We start from the raw sequence: 16,608 nt of genomic DNA on the forward strand, positions 1-16,608 counted from the left end.
TGAGGATGCCCAAGACAGCCATGCGTGACCTTAAAGTTAAGACTTTCTATGATTGCAGAGTTACTAGTACTTTGGACATAGCCTGCAACTAGCTGAAAAGAATTGTTCATGTCAGTTGTTTTCAAAGACCCACAGTGTAAGCAGAGGTTCATATATCAGTAAGCCTTAGAACTGCTTGCAAGCACAGAGAAAAGGTAAAGTAATAATCGAAATGCCTTTTTAAAGAATGGGCTCCCTCCATCTCCCTGCCAAGAATGGATCTTTAGAGAGCAGTTGTTAATGCGGCAGAATCACTGGCTGCAGTTCCCACCAAGGTTTGGTTCTTTATGAAGACACCAGGGGGGGTCATGCCAAAGACAAAGTACCTCTGCATAGCTTCGGCCTGTGGGCACACAGACAGATCAAGGTTTGAGTCCAAGTGAAATTACCATGTTTGCTAGCTTCACCTTTGTTTCCTCCAGCCTCTCTTTCTCCTCCCTGCTGGGCTTTCCTATCTCCTGATCTTATGCTTTCTGTCGTCTTCTTGCCTAGAAAAGCAGAGATGTGTCTGATATCAGCATTTGTGTTGTGCTGAAAATTCGTTGACAGTGTTCGTCTCTACATATTTGTTCTTTCGAGTCTTTCATCTCTAGTTTCAGACTGGAAAATGGCCTCATATTTAAAGTTGAAAAAAAATGCTGAGCTGTCGAAGAAAGTCCATTATCTCCTTCAAATATATAGGGCCTACGGATGGCCATGAAGAAAATCCAAATTCGGTCTCTTTAGGACAGTAATTCTCAAAGTGTGTTCCCTAGACCAACAGCAACATCAGTGTCACCTGGGACCTTGTTAGAAATGCAGACTCTCAGACCCCACCCTAGACCTGCTGAATGAGGAACTCTGGATGGGGAGCCCAGGAATCTGGGTTTCATCAAGCCCTCCAGGTGGTCCCGATGCACCACTGTCTTATGATATCTGGTGGGCCAGGGTCATTAGGTAAATCCCTCCTTCCTCACTCTGTTTACATTTAGAACCTGAGAGACCAGGGCCTGTCAAGAACTGTGAAGGGACCAAGATTTTACCCTGCTTGCAAGCTAACAAGTTAATCTGCCATAGTTTCATAGATGCTGGAAAAAGACATGAGACTTGTGGATCAGAGACCAAAGGACTTGATTACTCACAGCACAGCATGCAGCATGAGCTTCATGCTTACATCAGTTCCTTTGCCCTCCAATTCCCACTGGAGTGATTCATGGTGGACCAGCTGATGTACACAGTGGGTCTGTGTCACAGTTGAGAAATCCCAAACTTAGGGAACTCCCAATATAAAGAAGGCTACAAGTAAATCTACCCAACCTTTGCCCCAGATGGAAACGTATCTTTATTATTCTGGTCAGGAAACAAATCTGTTTCTGCCTCAAGAGAATCAGTCTCTATCTTCCAAGCCTATTTGCTATGCACATGTCTTGGGACAGATAGTCCAGAACAAAGGCTGTCTGTGCTTCTTCACAAGAGGCATAGAAACAAATGCAAGAGACTGGTCTCTCAATACCCAGCTCCCCTTTCCAACCTTGTGAAAAGAACTGAAATGTCATCTTATACCTTAGTTCTATGTATATTTAGGTCAAACCTATGAATTGGGTAACATTATTTCCAATTTTTAGATGATGAAACAGGCATAGAGGGGTTAAGTAAACAGTATACCTCGATGCTGCTGCTTAACTAGTAGCAGAGTCCAGATATGAACTTAGATCTGATACCAGAGCTTACGAAAGCAACATTATAAATCTTATTTAGGGTTGTTAGAACTTGCAGGTAGCAAGATGCTATAGTAAGGAGTCTCCCAAGTATTTGATACCTTAGTGAAGGCTTTTTTGGTTATAAGAAGTAGAAATCCACTTAGAAACCCTTAAGCCAAAAAGGAGACCAGGACGACTCATGGAACTCTGAGGAAAAATGCACGACTAGGTCTCCGGGGGTAAGAATTCCAGGAAATGGGAAGCTGCCATGAACATCTTTTATTGTCTCTCTAGGGCCTTGTGACTTTTCATCTTCCCTTGCATCCTTTCTCTGTCTCCAGAGTGGTTCCCCCTGCTTTCCTGTGCCCCTGTTGGTAGATGGTCTCCCTCTAAATGAGGCCTTCCACAATTTACACGTTTTTCTCAGGTCATTTGATGCTAAGGATAATGACATACCTCTGAGTTTCAATCCCAAGTTGCCAGAAGAGAAAATCTACTGACCAAGCTGGGTCATGTTGCTGAGGTCTGAGGTCTCAATCATTAGCATCCCTCTTCACTGCCTGAGTGATGAACCACATAGGAAAGTTAGAGTCAGTAAGTGGAGAACGAAAAAAAATGACCCTATCATTTAAAAAGCTGGATCTAGAAGATGAAGCTTAGGCACAAGAGAGAGGGGACAGTGCACCAGAGTGTGTTTGAATCTGCAGGGCGGGTCCACTGACCCCAGTCACTGACTGCCCTCTGCGCGATGCAGAAGAAAGGCCAGAAGACCTCATGGTGAGCTGGCGATCTCTGCTGGCACTGATGCATGTATTATCACTATGTTCTCTTCTTCTTCCCTGGCATATGTATGCTACATGGGCAAAGGTCAAAGGAGGAACAGAGGTCTGTTTCATTTACCTTAAGGTAATAGATGTTTTAAGATGATTATAATATTTCTGTTTTATCTAAAAATGGCTCAAAAGTTAATTTTTACTCTTATTCAGGATCTGGATCGAAATCTGAGCAGACTCACAGCTTCATTTGAAAAAGCAATAGCCAAGAAAGTTCAGTGTCAAGAAGAGGTGAACCAAACAAACAAAACCATTGAACTAGCCAACAGACTTGTCAAGGAACTTGAGGCAAGTTAACCTTTTCTTCCAAAATTTTAACTAAAATATGCAGATTAGCTTTTTTTTTTTTTGGATTTCATCTTTATTTGCTGTCAATAATAACTAAATAGACATGGAACCATCGATAAAGAATATTTAATCAGTCATACTGTAGCTCTAACTTGCCCAGAGAAAGAAGTATTTTTTAGTATATAGCCATGAACTCAGTAGTTTTCTAGATATATTTTAAACACAGGACAGCTGCTAGGTAACCGTGGTATTGAACTGTTGTTTGCGTCTTTTTAATATACATTTACGATCGAATTCTACCATTAGAACATTACTTCAAGCTAAGCCTGTTCGATTAATTTTCTTCTGCGACATCTTTTTAGAGGTGACTAACATGCTAATGTTAACAGTTTCTCCATTAAATTTAAAGATTTTCTTTTTACAATTTTTATTAACTTTCTCTTGTTTGAGTGATAGAAAACATATAGCCTTTGACCTCAGTAAGTCACTGATTTTATTTGCTCTCCCATGTGTAATATATTCATACAATGGACTATTAAAACCATAAAAATGATTAAAGTAGTGACACATGCTACAACATGGATGAACCTTGAAAATATCATGCTGAGTGAATGAAGACAGACACAAAAGGCCACATATTATATGATTCCATGTGCATGAAATGTCTAGAATGGGCAAATCTCCAGAGACAGAAAGCAGATGAGCAGTCGCCAGACTGGACAGGGGGTCAGGAATATGGGAAAGACTCTTAACAGGTACAGAGTTTCTCTTGCGTGTGAGGAAAACATCTAATATTAGATAGTGGGATGATTGTGCAGGTCTGTGACTGTACCAAAAAAACTACTCAATTGTGTACTTTAAAGGCTGAATTTCATGATACGTGAATTAAATATTAACAAAGCTATTGTTTTTTTATTAAGTGCTACCTAAAAATATATAACTGTATTATTAGAAATGCATTTAGCTGAAAGTGATAGAAAAGTTGATTTATAGTGGCTTAAACAAATGGGAGTTTATTTTTTACATATTACAAAAACTTTCATGACTAGACCATCGTCAGTGTCGATTCAGGTAATTAGTGATCAGACACCCAATCTCTCTGTACTCTTCTGCTTCTACAAACTTAGCAGGTGGTCATTCAACCTCATGCATTTTGCATCATGGTTACAGATGGCTGATACATGTTCAGATTCAGGCAAGAGAGAGAATTATTAGCTGACTTTTTTTCCTTTTTAAAGAAAAACAAGTTTTCCTTGGAACCCCTTTGGCAGACTGCCACTTAAGTTTTTTTAGGCAGAACTAGATTGACCAAATCTAGCTGCAAAAAAGGCCTGGAAAGTGGGAAACCTGGTTATCATGGTTGGTCACAGCTCATCTCATGGGACTGGATTCATTATCACTCTTCAAACTCAGAGTTCTCTGAGCAAGAGGAAAGGGAAAAATGTGTTAGCATGGGTTGAGCCGGGTGATAGCCTAACTCCTTATAAATATAGTAGACTTTAAGAAATATAATTTATAAAGAAGCTACAAATTTAAACCTATCATCCCTCTGAAACTCATAGTTCATTATACACTTAGTTTCCTCTGTAAAATCTACTCTCTCCATTTTATCTCAAAAATTGCAATTCCTTTCCTCCAGTTGTTATGGCCAAAAACTTTGGAATCACCCTTGATTCTTTGCTCTCTTTCTCACAACCCATATCCAATCCAGCAGCATATGTGCTGTATCGGCTCTACCTCTCACACTCATTCTCCCACGGTTGCCTCACCACGTTGGTCCAGGCCACCAGCATCTCTGTTCTAGTCTCCACCATTATCCCTCAAAATCTTCTCCCTTCATTGCAGTTGAGTGTTGTTTTAAAAAAGTAAGTCCATTTATGTCACCACTCTCAGAATTCCCCAATAACTAATCATCTAACTCAAAGTACAGTCCAAAGGTTCTCCTTGGCCTATAAGACCCTACATGATCTGGCTTCTAGATACTTCCTGCCTTCACTCGGGCCATCTTCCCTCTTGCTCCATCTCCACTGGCCTTGCTCTTCCTCATACAGCCAGTCATTCTGCTACGTTATATACTTTGCCTTTTTCCTCCACATGGCTTACATTTTCCCTGATAATGACATCGCTGGCTCCCTGACATCCTTCAGGTCTCTGCTGCTAAAAGTTCTCCTTATTATGTGGTTTTCTCTGATCTCCCTTCATTAAAAAGCATGCCCCTTGTTCCCTGCATACACCCACACACCCAACTGGATAGCTCTTAGTCTGCTTTATTTTTCCATAGCATTTGTCAGCACATAATACAGAGAGAGAGAGAGAGAGAGAGAGAGAGAGAGAGAGAGAACGAACAGGAATTTCATCTTTTTTCTGCACCACTTGCTCCCAAGCATATAGAAGAGTCCCTGGTACATCATAGGCATCAATAGATATTTGTCGAATGAATGAATGAGCAAGCTATGTTAAAAAAAATTCTGGGGCCCTTTGAAGACTCATTTTTCTTAGGTCAGTTGAGAAATTCCACCACTTCTCATGGAGTTTACAACTTCTCCCATTTAAGGTGGTAAGATTTAAGCAGTTTGAAGTGTTTACCACATGTGAAGTACCCAAGGAAAAGAAAAAGCGCCATTTAATTAGACTGTTTCCCTGAAGTAGTTATAGAATGCCTACAGGTTTTATGAAGGGAAAAACAAGCTCTACCACATGTCTCTAACACACACAGCAATGTCCTCCAAACTCATTAGTCATGATGATTTAGACAAGGAGAGGAAAAAACATTGAATAGCATTAACCAGCAAATAAATACACACACACACACACACACACACGTATATTTTTATATTTATATATACACATATGTATATTTTTATTTTATATATACACATATATATTTGTATGTATATATAACGTGTATGTGTATTTTTAAAGGATTAATTGAAGATGTCAGACCTTTTCCTTTGAGGATAAATTCTTTCTGGCTAGAACAGGAGACAGTTAACTTCTGAAAAGCATCAAGACTGATGATTTTGTCTATATAGCATTGACCTGGAAGCTCAACCATTCAGACTAATAAATCAGGCAATTTATATTTAATCATTAACTAACTCCTGAGCTGAACAGCTGTTCAAAATTAGAAATGGGTCACCCCAGCCAGGATGACATTACAGGCAATCTATAATGCATTAGAATAAAATTATAGCGATTTTTAACTGTCTAGAAATTTATTACAGGACATGTTCCAACTCTTAAACCCTTGTTAGCCAGTGTCAGTAATGATTTATGTTGCGTGGGTGGTATAGTGAAATTATTGACGATTTCAATAGCCAATAAGTCTATGTTTAGTAAATCTTCAGATTTCAAAGCTGTTTTGGAGAATGAGGTGGGTGCACTTTATTGTTTATCATTTACTAACCAAAGACAACAAAGATGGAGGGAAGGCAAATGAAAGATTCCTCTTCAGAATTAATGGATATATTATCTGTAGCTGAGGAGGGAAAGTAATGAATTCTATAAAGATGGTAGAGTTCCTTAGCGTTTAATTCTATAACGTGAGGTGATCTTTATCAAGCAAAGCAAGGAGACTATCTTAAAAACAGCTTTGGTAACCATTTTCACCTGCTGATTTCATGACCTCGGTGTTGTGGTCCTGTTTAGGATGGTTTGCAGGCTACTGGCGTTCCAGTCTATTCTGACATATATCATTCTTGTTTCCTATGGTCTCTCTCTTTTTCATGAGAAAAACTAAATTCCACAGGATTCTTCTTTACTTGTACTATCAAACTGCTGGGGTTTTTTTCAGGTCCTATTCATTTGCATGTGCTTAGAATGTTGTATTAATTTTTAGCATGCCTTGAAACAAACTGAATTAGTGAACTACCCTGTACTTTAATCAATCCATAGATATTTATTGCAGTTTCACTCGAATCTCATAGGGCTCCTCATACTTAACCTGAAAATCAGATTTTAAATAGCCATCCAGCTAGATATAAGAACTTCGGCAGCATTCTTTGAGTGTATTATATTCAAGGCTAGTGAAGTCCTTCTGATTTCCATGTTCTTACATAGGTTATAGGTTCTGGCACTGATCAAGTGATTTTATTAGAAAAATAACCTGAGTTTAGTAACTATCAGCACTGTTTTTTAATTAATAGAATCTAGGATAGGTGGCTCATAAGCTTTATGTTTTAATTAACTAACATGAGTGGTGTTTGTCATTTTCTTCTTTCTATAATATACCCATAGCCAGGATGTTAAAAACAAAATGTCTAAAGCAGTGTAATACCGTTGCTGAAAAGCAGGAGGAGTGGAGAGCAGCCAAGCTGCCATTAAAAATCCTAACATCACTCAGTTTCAGCCATAGCTCTTGGTCTTCCACTCCCAGAGGGACAGGAGAGTCACTGTCAGCCTTTCAAGAAGGACCTCAGTCACAATGAGAGAGCATCCAATGAGAAGATGTTAAAGATTTGTCCCATTGTCATAAACTCCACTGAAGAGAGTATGAGAGCTCCTTCAGAATGATGGGTTTTCAATGTATGAAAGATTGTAACAGTCATGCCAACCACTTATGTTCTGTTCCTTCTAAAGACTATGCAGAAGGACATAGACTTAAATTGTGCTCCAAGATAACTACATGAAACATTTGTTGAGTTGATGCTCACCCTGCAATTACAGCTTAGTGATTTTATCTTTCAGTCAGAGAAGGTCCGCTGGGGTCAGTCTATTAAATCCTTCGAAACTCAAGAGAAGACACTCTGTGGAGACGTTCTCCTTACGGCAGCCTTTGTGTCTTACGTGGGATCCTTCACACAACAGTACCGCCAGGAACTGGTAGACTGCAAGTGGGTTCCCTTTCTTCAGCAGAAGGTAAGCTCTTTTCTTTACCTTATCAACATTTGGAAGCATCATATTGAAATTTCAGCAGTAAAAATACCAAGCTCTTTGTACTTCTGTAATAATAACTGACTGAAAGTTCTGGTGTGAAGGAGATGTCTCCTGTGTCTTTCTTATTTTAATGATGGCTAAACAGAGAGAGATGAAAAACATGAAAAGTAATTATATAAATTACAGAGATGTAGTTGTAGCTTTTAACAAAACATAACAAATCAAATTTGGATTATTATAGCATGAAACTTTGTTTTCTTACTAATATGACAAATTATTTGTTAAAGATTTTTTATGACTGTTTTCAGATTAAAAGTATAGTGTTTTGTACATAATTACAAAAATAGTTTACCCTAAATTTGAAAATTCAAACCCATAAGCAAAGGGAATCATAGATTTGAAAGATTTGGAATTATCTAGTTTAAAATCCTCCTTATAGAAAAGACTGAGACATGGAAGTTTAAATGTCTTGACTAAGGTCAGATAGAACAAGAAATCAGATTTCTGACTTTCCGGCCACTGTTATCTAAGCAACACTATGTTATCTCAGTTGACTAAAGCAGGTTCTTAGTTTATATATCCAGCCCTCGAGATATCCTAAATCTCTCTGTATATTAATGTTCTACATTGGTGATTCTTCTTCAACTTTCACAGTACAGTTGCCTCTTGAACAACAGATTCAAACTACATTGGTTGATTTATATGCGGACTTTTCAAAATAAATATACAGCCAGCCCTCCATATCCTCAGGTTTCACATCCATGGATTCAACTGTGGATCAAAAACAGCATTTTTGAACCACGGTTGGGAATTTGAGGATGTGGAGAGCTGAATCTATGTATTGTTCTACACCATTTTATACAAGGGACTTTGAGAATCTTCGGATTTTGGTATCCACGGAAGGTCCTTGAACCAACCCTCCTTTGGTACTGAGAGATGGCTATAGTTTTATGACATAAATACATGTCAATGGAATTTTGTAATTTAAACAAAATTAAATGTTTTGGAGAAAGCTCATTGTTGAAGGCACCCCATAATTATTTTTTAAAAATTTTGTAACTAAATTATTTAATATATCTGTAATATCAAACCATGTCTTTATACTGCAGATTTTTAAAAAGAGGTTATCTGTATCACTCCCTGGAAGTTCAAGTTTCTTCTTTAATTATGCCATAACATATGCTTTTATATAAGAGGATGAAGCATTCTGCTGATTTTGTCCACTTCTAATTGGATTGTGAGTTTCAAAAGTCTTAGTGGTCTAATTCTTATCTTTTTCTGTCTCATCTCCAAACTTTAATCCTCTATACGGATGTCTTTGCCTGGATCTCCCCATGGTGACTTCAGTTTGATAGTGTCCTCTTTTGTGATCTTCTCTAAATTCTCAGTCATAAAGTTTTCTCATTCTTTCCAAAATTATAGGGAAATACACTTACTTCATAACATCTAAACTATTGAATTTTGCATTGTCTTCTTCTTGTTATAATTACGCCTTGCTCTGGGAGGTGTAATACTATTGATAGTATAGACTTATACTACCAGTCATTTTACATTTTTTTAAATTGGAAATTTGCCTTCTCAAATTTAATTTTAAAATCGGTCTTTAACTACTGGTGTAGCATTGTTTAGTGTATGTGTTTTCTGGGAAGTTTCCTGTCAGTTGATTTGCATTTTCCCATTTACTTAAAATTCCAAACATGGGGTTCCATGGAAAGAAAATCGATTGACTTATCCAAAATGTCTAAACATTCTACACATATAACCAAGACAAAGTGATCATTTTCTGATGATATATGCTAAACATATATTCGTTTTAACTGCGGCCCTGTGTTTTCCTGTAGCCCCACAGTCCTCCACAGGAAACCCCATGTCTGTTTTTAGTCATCACAATGCTCTCTTTTTTTTTTCTTGAAAGCATTTGGTACCATGCAAACTGTGAAAGAGACCCTAAAATACGACCGGCTGACTCTCCCACTCATCTCTGGCCATAACGATACTAAAGAAGAAAGTGATTCCAAGTTATATAAATGACATCCCTTTGGAAGAGACTTTTCTGTCTCTAAGACGCCTGGCAGAAAGTGCTACATAAAACATGACAAATGCTTGTCCTTATGGAATAGAGCTTTCCAGTTTCCGATCTACTTATCTTCTACTACTTCTAGATTCAGTCACAGCAAAGTGGGAGGGCAATCGCATCTATACAAACGTGTGCCAGGGTCCCAAGAGGAGCTGGAATTGTTTACCAATGCTAATTTTTTATTAATTTTCATCTGACAGTGTTCTCTCATCTTGCCCTTCCAAGAAGCAGCTCCTCTTATTTCTCCTCAATATACAGAGTGTCTTCTAGGGCTCTATTTGTCTGTAGGTGACTGTCTCCTAAGTATCTCTGGCTTGTCAGTTTGGCTTGAGTACCTGGGGGATTCTGATGGTTTGTAAATTAACAGTCAACATGTGTGACTGTGATTTCTATGATTCCTAAATCTTTGAACCAAACATGTCATTTACTGATGATCAGTTGACATGTTTAAGGTTACCTTGGAAGGAACTCTTTTATGAAGCAAGCCAGCAATTCCTAATGTACTCCTAGAAGTGATGACTTCATATTCTAAATTCATCAATTCCCTCCAATTTAGCAAATACATTTAACTAAGTTCAAGCCAAAACTCCAAGGGGAATTATATTTTCACTTGAACCAGTGATTCTAAAGTTTGTTGAAAGAATATGTTTTTAAAAACTTCAAGATAATTTTGGAATAGGACAGTAAGAGGGTACTTGTCCTTTAAGATATTAAAATATATTCTAAAACTACAATAATTACAATGAAGTGGTTCTGCATAGGGAAGTAGAAAACTAGAATACCACCGAATTCAGAAGCATTCAAAGATGTAGAGAGATACTTGATATATTTAATATATGATAATGCATAAACTATCATAAACTACCAAAATCTCTGCTCATATATGGTCTTCCTTCCTAATGCTGTAAGATGGACAGTTGACAGTTTTTATCTAAGACCAACCATTTGGGTTTCCATCCCCTCGCCCTTCCTCAAGGACAATTCTACAGCAATTCTCCCTCTCTGTCATCAATTTTTCCCTCTATTCATTCATTATTAAATCATTCCCTTCAACATTCAAATATGTAGTTATTGCTCACATTAGAAAAATAGATAGAGAGAAGAAACTGATGGTTGCCATATAGGACAGGGCTTGAGAGGCTGGCTGAAAAAGTTGAAGGAATGAGAAGTACAAATAGGTAGTTACAAAGTAGTCACAGGGATGTAAAGTACAGCATAGGGAATATAGTCAGTGATATTCTGATAACTATGTATGGTGTCGGGGGGATACTAGACTTACTGGGAGAACTATTTGGTTAAGTTATATAAATGTCTAACACTATGCTGTGCACCTGAAACTAATATAATATTGAATATCAACTGTAATTGAAAAAAAAAAACATACCAACAAATATCTCGACCCTCCTTGCTCCCCCAGCTACTCCTCCATTTCTCTGCTCTCATTTACAGTCATCACTTCAGAAGAGTAATATATATTCACTGTCTCCAAATCCTCCCTTCTTTTCTCTGAGTCACCCCAGACAGGCTTTTGTCCCCAGCACTCCACAAAAACTCTTACTGGATTTTGCTTCCACATTTCTAAGTCTAGTGGTTTGTTTTTCATTCTCATCATACTTGATTATTGGCTGTGTTTGATACAGTTGACCACTTCATCCTCCATCAGTACTTCCTTTACTTGATTCCAAGACATCACCCTCCCTTCATCTTCATCCTACCTCACTGGTCAATTTTTCTTGGACTTCTTTGTTGGTTTTTCCTCTTCTTGCCAATTTCTTAATGTTGAAATGCTCAGACAGAACACATACATGGAGTTATTATTAGTGTTAACCTTTCTAAGCCTCAATGTCCTGAGCAAAATAAAATAAAATAAAAATAGAGGTATCTACCTTGCAGAACTTCTGTAAGAGTTGAATTAGATGACGAAAACAGTGAATGTATATGAATAAATTTTGTGAACATAACACGTAAACATTGGTTGTTTTGTTACCATCACATTAGGAGAAACTGGGAGTCTTACCTCATCAGGAAATTCCCTTTTTTCTTTGGAATATACCACTTGGTCAGTTTTCAGAAGATTCTGATATACATTTAGTATGAGAATTAGTTTGGCTTGGCTTACGGAAGGTGTGTCCAGCCTTCTCTTTTCTCTCTTAGTAAAAGCTTCTTTTCGAAAGAGGGGAGCCTCTTTATTATTTTTTTTCCAGCCTCATTTTGTAGTAGCATCCTGACTGACAACATGTTGACACTACTTAATGAAGCAATTAGGTGGAGCCTTACTGAGTTGCAAGCTGACTTTGGTCTTAAAAGGGCTCCCTCTTTGCATTTGGTTCCAAACTCATTTTCCTTTCTGTAGGCTCCTTCAAGGAATTCTCAAAAGAGGGATGAACTAAAAAGATACATATGGATTAAAGTTTATTTTCCTCATCATAAACCGGGGGGGGGGGGAGGATTTGCTGCAAAGCAATGCCTGTATTGTAACTACCAAAAAATATTTTGATGAAGAAAAGATTTCTGTATGTAGTCTTACAACTTTCTATAAAGAATATGTCCTAAAATTTGTTTTTAAAAATTTAAGTCTTAAAGTATTTCACAATATTTGTGAGATTCTTTAATGTGAGCTACTTGTTTTTTTCCCCTACTAGACTAAATTGACCATTAAAAAAGGGGTAAGCTGGCATTCTCTTAGATCCCTTGAACTCTGCAAACAGTAGGTGCTCAAACAATCTATTGAACTAAAATACAAGACCTACACGTGTACTTTCTGTTACTCCTTTTAGCTTCAGAAATTAAAATTAATTCAAGTCTCCAGTTGTTTCAAGTCGTTTCTATTAAGTAGAAGGCAAAAAACTAAAACCACATATCCTTTGCTAATAGGAGAATGCTCATTCTAAAAGATATTCAGTTTGCTTGTATCTTTAAGGAAACGGTATGGAATCAGATCCCAGAGCCTGTTGTTCATGTCACTAGGAGATAGACTGTACTTCTAAGACAACATCATAGTTAAGGACAGTAGAAATACTGCACTATCTTTCCTATATTGATATCAAATTGCATCCCAGCTTTACTGTGGGAATTTGTTCAACATTTTGTTTGCTGAAGCTCTGTGGCCAACCAGCCAACCAGCCAACCAACCAACCAACCAACCAACTCCTGTGGCTATGGCCTCCCTTGCCTACTCCAAGTCGTGCTTTTCCTATGATCTCTTGTGGAGGCATGTTTCCATCAAGCCTTGGGACTAGCTCTTTTTTCATCTTGCTCATTTGGGTGTCTCTGGAGAGAGTTTTATATGTAGGCGGTGTTCAATAAGTGTTTGGTGATTGATGACCAAACAAAAAAATTGCTTTCCATGATCTCGTTTACTTTTTGTGACCTGTACATTTTTATAGAGAATTCTTATTCTTTTTAAAAATAGTTTTCTATTTTTCTCTCTCCCTCTTTCCCGCTCCCTCTCTCTCTTTTAAAGGAGACAACTCTCTACTTTGCAATGTTCCTTTCCACAATCACAGTGTAGGCAGAGAAGAGATTGTAATTTAAGTTCCTGGGCACACTTAGCAAACTAATGGAATTCGGCAGACTGAATACATTCCATTAATCCGTCCCAGAAAGAGAAGTCATCTCTTTGTGATGTTGGCCTGTAGTGAAAGATGAAATGCCTGAGCAAGATAATGCATTTTAGTTAGCATTGCTTATATGGGGTGATTTCTCCACTGGGCAAATACATTTTTGTTGTCCTGCCATACTTCTTGGTGTCTTGGTGCCTGTAGTCCTGCCTTACTTCTTGGTGTTGGAATAGCTGTAGATGTGTGTATAGGGCATAGTCCTTTTCACTTGAAGCCACACAGATGCAGTAATAAACCAGATGTTGAATGCTGCAGTTGACAGGATTCTAAGAGGTAAAGATCAGGCTTATCAGGTCGAATTGCATTTCATGATGAGGATGTTAGTTGCCTTCCAAGAGAATTTGTATGTGTTCTTTTGACTTGGGTCTCTTGTTTCCTTGTCTGTCGTTCTGAGACATCTGCTCTGCCAAACTGGCAGTTTATTGCATTTAACTCTGATTTTAAAGGTTTCCATACCAATAACTGAAGGTCTGGACTTGATTGCCATGTTGACGGATGATGCTACAATTGCCGCCTGGAATAATGAAGGGCTGCCCAGTGACAGAATGTCAACCGAGAACGCCACTATCCTAACACACTGCGCACGCTGGCCCCTAATGATAGATCCCCAGCAACAGGGAATTAAGTGGATCAAGACTAAGTATGGAACTAACCTGAAAGTCACACACTTGGGCCAGAAAGGGTATGTGAACTCTGAGGGATTGGCTTTCTGTTTAGTGACTGCAAAGTGGGTCTCGTTTTCACAAAGCCCTGGCATTCATTAGACCTTACTGCCACTTTGAAATGTGACAGTTTAGTACTACTTGTTTATCTGCCCGCTCATGTTTCACACAAAGCATCTCTGTTGAAAAAGCATTTATGTTGGGCAGCATCCCCTTATTAGATTGAAGGTTAGAACAAACACTGCAGTTGAGAGGAAAAATATGTCAATTTCCTAAGGCCAAGAATGGAAATATAATGTATTATAATCCTTCTTTAGAGCATTTGGCATATGATAACATAAGAATCATCAACTGCACCTGTAGGCTTAATGATGTTTATAGAAAGCTGTCTTATATGTAGCTGGTATTCAGTTAATGTTGAATAAATAATTTTAGACTTACTGATATTTCATTTGACCCCTTCATCATCTTTTCACATGTAAAATGAAATAAGGAATCTCTGCAGTTATGCAGATAAATGTACTTCTTATCTGAATACTTGAAGAAAATTATTTTCAAAGAGGAGATTTTTAAAGAGTAGGAATGAAATAAAATGATAGTTCACCACTTTATATGACTGAACCTAAAGGTTTAAAAAATGAAAGTTTAATAAAACCACAAGACATTTAATATAATTTGGAATTTTTATTAAAAAGGACCTATTGAATGAATTTAAATTTATGATGTTTGGAATTATATATATTTCAGCCATGACTATTATCAAAAGCAGCTAATTTACATATGGGCTTATTAGTTCAAATTGTTGAATTTCACTTGGAAAATATAACTAAAGATTATCTTAAAATCTACTCTTTAATTTCTATGTAATCTCATTTAAGGAAGAATACTATTTTATAAAATAGTTTTCTCTAAGTTAGCTTGTCCCATTTAAAATGTCTACATTTAATTAAATATAATTTAATATAAGTAAATGTGAACAGTTTCCCTGTGCTTATTTATATTTTGTTATCTCCATTCTGACTCAATTTTAAGGTTTTTGAATGTGATTGAAACTGCTTTGGCCTTTGGAGATGTCATCTTAATCGAAAACGTTGAGGAAACAATAGATCCAGTCCTTGATCCTCTGCTTGGCAGAAACACGATTAAAAAGGGAAAGTAAGTATTCTGAATTTTTAACATATATTTTGTGCTACAAACGAGTTCAGTTGTCAGCTTCTGTTTCTTAACTTCATCATTAAGTGCAATCTATTAGAATTTTTTTGGTGTTATTTCTGAATTTCCATCCCATGCAACCTACATTCCAAGACCAAAGCAACCTCAACATAATCTAGGCTTTCAGACTATTTGTTTGGTGGATTTAGATTCATATTATGCAATTACTGATCAAAAAATGCATTCTCACACATCTGAGGATAGTTGCTCCTTTATTAGCTTATACTAGTGTTTCTCTAACTTCAGTATTTTGCAAAACACCTTTAGTATGTATGTTTGCCTGAACTATATATCACTTATGTCCTTATTTACTTAATATTTTTCTTTACAATAATTTTAATTTCACTCACTATTATTTTGTTTAACTTGGCCTCATTGCAAGTAATAACATCCACAAAATTATGGGTTTACTGTGTCAGTTCTATTTGTTCCTAATAAACTTAAAATATTCATTAGTGGACCCCTAAAGTCACCCCCCATATTCACAAGTAAGAACACCCTGTGAGCTCTGTGTGACCTTCTAAATGGCTACCATTCCCCCGGTGACACCTCTGCTCTCCAGGACATCCTCCCAGGGGCAGTGACGCCATTTCCAAGGAATTATAAATGTGTAAAAGGTCAGAGGCAGCAATTATGTCTCTAACCAAGACTGCATGGCCTCAGAGGAGACTGTGGCATCTCAAAAGCCCTTTGTGCCTCCTCACTCAAGAAGCCAGCATTCCCTAGACATAGTTCACTGAATTTCCTCCTCTTAAAAGGAGAGTTAAGTGTTTTTTTTTTGTACAGAGATATAATTTCTGAACTTCCTCAACCTCCTTCTTCTTCGACATCCACTCTCTGCCTCAAAGGTATCTGTCTCCTTTTTCATCACTAGATTATTCCTGACAATTTTAAGTGAAAATAAGCCTACTTAAGGGTGACTAACTTCTATTTTTTAAATAGTCTCTAAATGATGAGTATACTATGTGTTATACAATTTGCCAAGTAAATCCATTTACAGTGACCGACAACTTATAATGGTTTAATAAACCAAAAATTCACCCAGATATGCATTTAGAACAATCTAATAAGCCACTTGACAAACTACAGCTTTAACATAAATATAATTGTAGCTGTGCCTGATGTGTTAAAAATATAGTGTAAAATCTTGAACGTCAGTAGAGTGAAATCCTTGTTATTAATGTTCTGACTCTATTATCAAGTCTTAAAATTTTTCATCAGTGAAATATATATTCTCCAGCTTTAACTTGGACTTTCAATAACACAATTTAGGTGTAAGAAATTTGGTGACATTCTCTCTCTCTCTCTCTCTCTCTCTCTCTC

At 37.3% G+C, this 16,608-nt stretch overlaps 1 protein-coding gene across 1 annotated transcript in view; it reads left to right on the plus strand.

Annotated features, from left to right (window-relative positions):
• Positions 1-16,608, plus strand: part of DNAH11 (dynein axonemal heavy chain 11) — a 270,126-nt gene that overhangs the window by 191,999 nt on the left and 61,519 nt on the right. The window contains 4 exon segments of the mRNA XM_025046892.1: positions 2,705-2,839; positions 7,526-7,696; positions 13,858-14,093; positions 15,106-15,228. Of these exon segments, the coding sequence (XP_024902660.1) occupies positions 2,705-2,839; positions 7,526-7,696; positions 13,858-14,093; positions 15,106-15,228 (665 nt within the window).

This window comes from Pteropus alecto, unplaced genomic scaffold, assembly GCF_000325575.1.
Source record: "Pteropus alecto unplaced genomic scaffold, ASM32557v1 scaffold21, whole genome shotgun sequence".
Classification (NCBI taxonomy): Eukaryota; Metazoa; Chordata; class Mammalia; order Chiroptera; family Pteropodidae; genus Pteropus; species Pteropus alecto.